This window comes from Pteropus vampyrus, unplaced genomic scaffold (assembly GCF_000151845.1).
Source record: "Pteropus vampyrus isolate Shadow unplaced genomic scaffold, Pvam_2.0 Scaffold154, whole genome shotgun sequence".
Classification (NCBI taxonomy): domain Eukaryota; kingdom Metazoa; phylum Chordata; class Mammalia; order Chiroptera; family Pteropodidae; genus Pteropus; species Pteropus vampyrus.
Window position 1 is genome coordinate 515,137 of NW_011888935.1, and position 2,542 is coordinate 517,678.

At 57.7% G+C, this 2,542-nt stretch overlaps 1 protein-coding gene across 1 annotated transcript in view; it reads left to right on the forward strand.

Annotated features, from left to right (window-relative positions):
* The window catches only part of RGCC (regulator of cell cycle), a 19,162-nt gene extending 17,097 nt beyond the window's left edge, over window positions 1-2,065 (forward strand). The window contains exon 3 of the mRNA XM_011369766.2: window positions 2,033-2,065. Coding sequence (XP_011368068.1) covers window positions 2,033-2,050 — 18 coding nt within the window. The 3' untranslated portion in view covers window positions 2,051-2,065. The remainder of the gene's footprint in view (window positions 1-2,032) is intronic.
* Window positions 2,066-2,542: the final 477 nt, after the last annotated feature.

Genomic DNA, 2,542 nt, shown 5'->3' on the forward strand with positions numbered 1-2,542 from the left:
GCGGGATGAGTTACCCAGAGAGGTTTCTGGAAGGGGAGCAGACTCCAAGGAAAGGAAAGTTAAGTGAGCATGGTGTTCAGGATCGTTCCGGAAGGCATGTTGGCCCCTCACCTTCCCAACAGAAGAGGAGCTGGCATCTGATCCCTCGTCCCGGCTCTGCCCCCGACCGGCTGCCTTTCCTTGGGCGGATACACAAATAGCTCATCTCGTCAAGCTGCCTCATTTTAGACACAAGAAAACGGAGGCCGAAAGTGAAGTGGCTGAACATTGTGTCTCTCAGGAAGGTGAAACCAGAGACGTGAAGGCACCACAGGGACAATGAGCAGCTCGAGCCCAAAGTATAATTAGCCTTCACAATCTCAGCGATCTCGGACTGATGGAGAGATTAGCCGTGTCCAGCAGAACACCGGCTCGCCAACGGCGTGTGTGCGTGTGCAGGGAAGGGAACTTGCATGACGCCTCGGGCAAGGGAGCCAGGGTGTGGCAGACACGAAAACCCCTGGGGTGGGAGGTCACCTTGATCCCAGGACGCCACTGTGCTAAGGTGACAGCCCTCAGAGACATCCCACACCAGGTTACGGTCCTGTGGGTCCCAGGGTGCATGGGAAAACAAAACCCCGACCCTTTTCTGATTTGTAAGTCTTGGTGGAGAAAGCCCAGGGCTGGCTTCTCCCCGGCGAGCTAGGAACGGCGCCTTCGGACTGTGCACGGCCGCCCGTGGCCCGTGATCTGAGGCGCCACCGTGGCGAGTTTCCCGTCTCCGGAATTTTGCCACATTTCAGGTCCAACGTTCTTCTCATGTCGTATTCAGTCCTGTTTTCAAAGGTGAAACTGTGTCCTCCTCCACCCCGCCCCAGGAAGAAAAGGAGACAGATGCACTGACATTCTCTGAAAGGTCGGATTGGCATTTTTCTCCTGATAATTAAGACTCTGCGCTAGACACTCGCAGTTTATTTCTCTTAAGATGATAGAGGCCTGCTCGGGAGTTTAGACACTTGTTTCTTGAGTCTCTTGGGCTGTGTGACCCAAGAGAGACACAGGGGGCCTGGAGGTGGTCTGAGGGGAGGTGGGAGGGGTCAGGAAATAAAACCCCTCACTTCGAAGTGCTAGGGTTGCACCCGTCTGCTTCCTTAACAGGACAATGGCAATTTAATGGTGCTCAGGAGAGGTCGCCTGCCTTCCACATCACCAAGGATGGATGGACGAAGGGTCCCGGGCTCAGCTGGACACCTTGTCCAGTGGCGAGGGTGTGGGAGGGTTGGGGTTTGGCGAATCCTGAGGCTTTTCCATTGGTGAAGGGTCGATTATCATTTGTCCGAAAGGGTGTAGGGAAGATGGTAGGTCCTTGACCTTGTAAGGCTTTCCTGTGCCCTGGCTATTCCTCCCAGGCCCCCGGTCCACACGGCGGCCTCTCGAGCTGTTCTACTTTGGGGAACTGGGTTCCGCTTGGCCCTTTGAACTGTGCATGAACCTGCAGGGCAGGCTGAGCACGAGCACCTGGTTGGGGCCCCGCCTCAGGCCATCGCGGTGGCTCCATCTCACCGATGCCGTCCCACGAACCGCGTCTTTCCCAGGTCACGCTGGGGTTTCCGAAGACAAAGGCATCCTGTTCTGGGACTTAAATAAGACAAGTCTAGCACTTAAGGATTGCGAAGTCATCGTCGGAGAGGGCCACTTAAGGAGGGATGTTTGCGTGTGACTGTGACACGGGGTGAGTCTGCTCCAGAGCATTCGCTGCCAGTTACGACGGGGCCGCGTGTGAGGCGTTTCAGGCATTTGGCTTTCGTGCTCTGGTTTTGTTCTCACGGCGGTCCTGAGAGGCAGGTGTCACCACGCCCAGTTTTCAGACGAGGAAACGGAGGCTTTGGCCACAGCAGTGGAGAGAGGCAGAGCAGGACCACGTCTGGGCTCGTCCGGTCGACCTCACTCTGCTTCTCGCAGACCCGCTGGAGCCCAGGGAGAGATCTGGGTGAGTCGGCCTTCTGCCCCTCGAGGCTCAGATGTCGGCCTCCTTGGGACTTTGATCAGGCAGAAATCTAGGAGACTTTGACCCCTGTCAAGGAAGCTCAGCGTGTTCATTCATCTTCGAGCCGGAGCCTGACCGCTTCAGCCAGCGTGGCCATGGCTGACACACGGCCGACAGAGAAGGGGCCGATGCGTAAGGCTCCAGGGCTCCCCGCGGCTCCCCAGGCTGGGCCCGGGGAATATGTGGGAAAGAAGAAACACAGACGTTCCCTGGAGAAGTGCTCAGCTCTGGCTTCTTCGGGAGCCAAGCCATGCAGCCTGCTAGTTGGCAGCCCCCCAGCCGGGTCCTCAGAATGGCCAGGTTTATTGGGGGTGAGATCGATGCCAACTGAAAACCATGGCCGCTTCGTCTGCCTTTGCTTCACCCTTTTTGCTTCAGGATTTGTTTTCGGCTCCGCTTCGGCGTGACCGGGTGTGCCCAACCTGTCTCCCCCACGAACCCCTCAGCTGCTGGACGGTGCAGGCCAGGGTCCTCCCGCCGCGTCCCCCAGGAGCAAGTTTGTGCCCTGCACGTGGT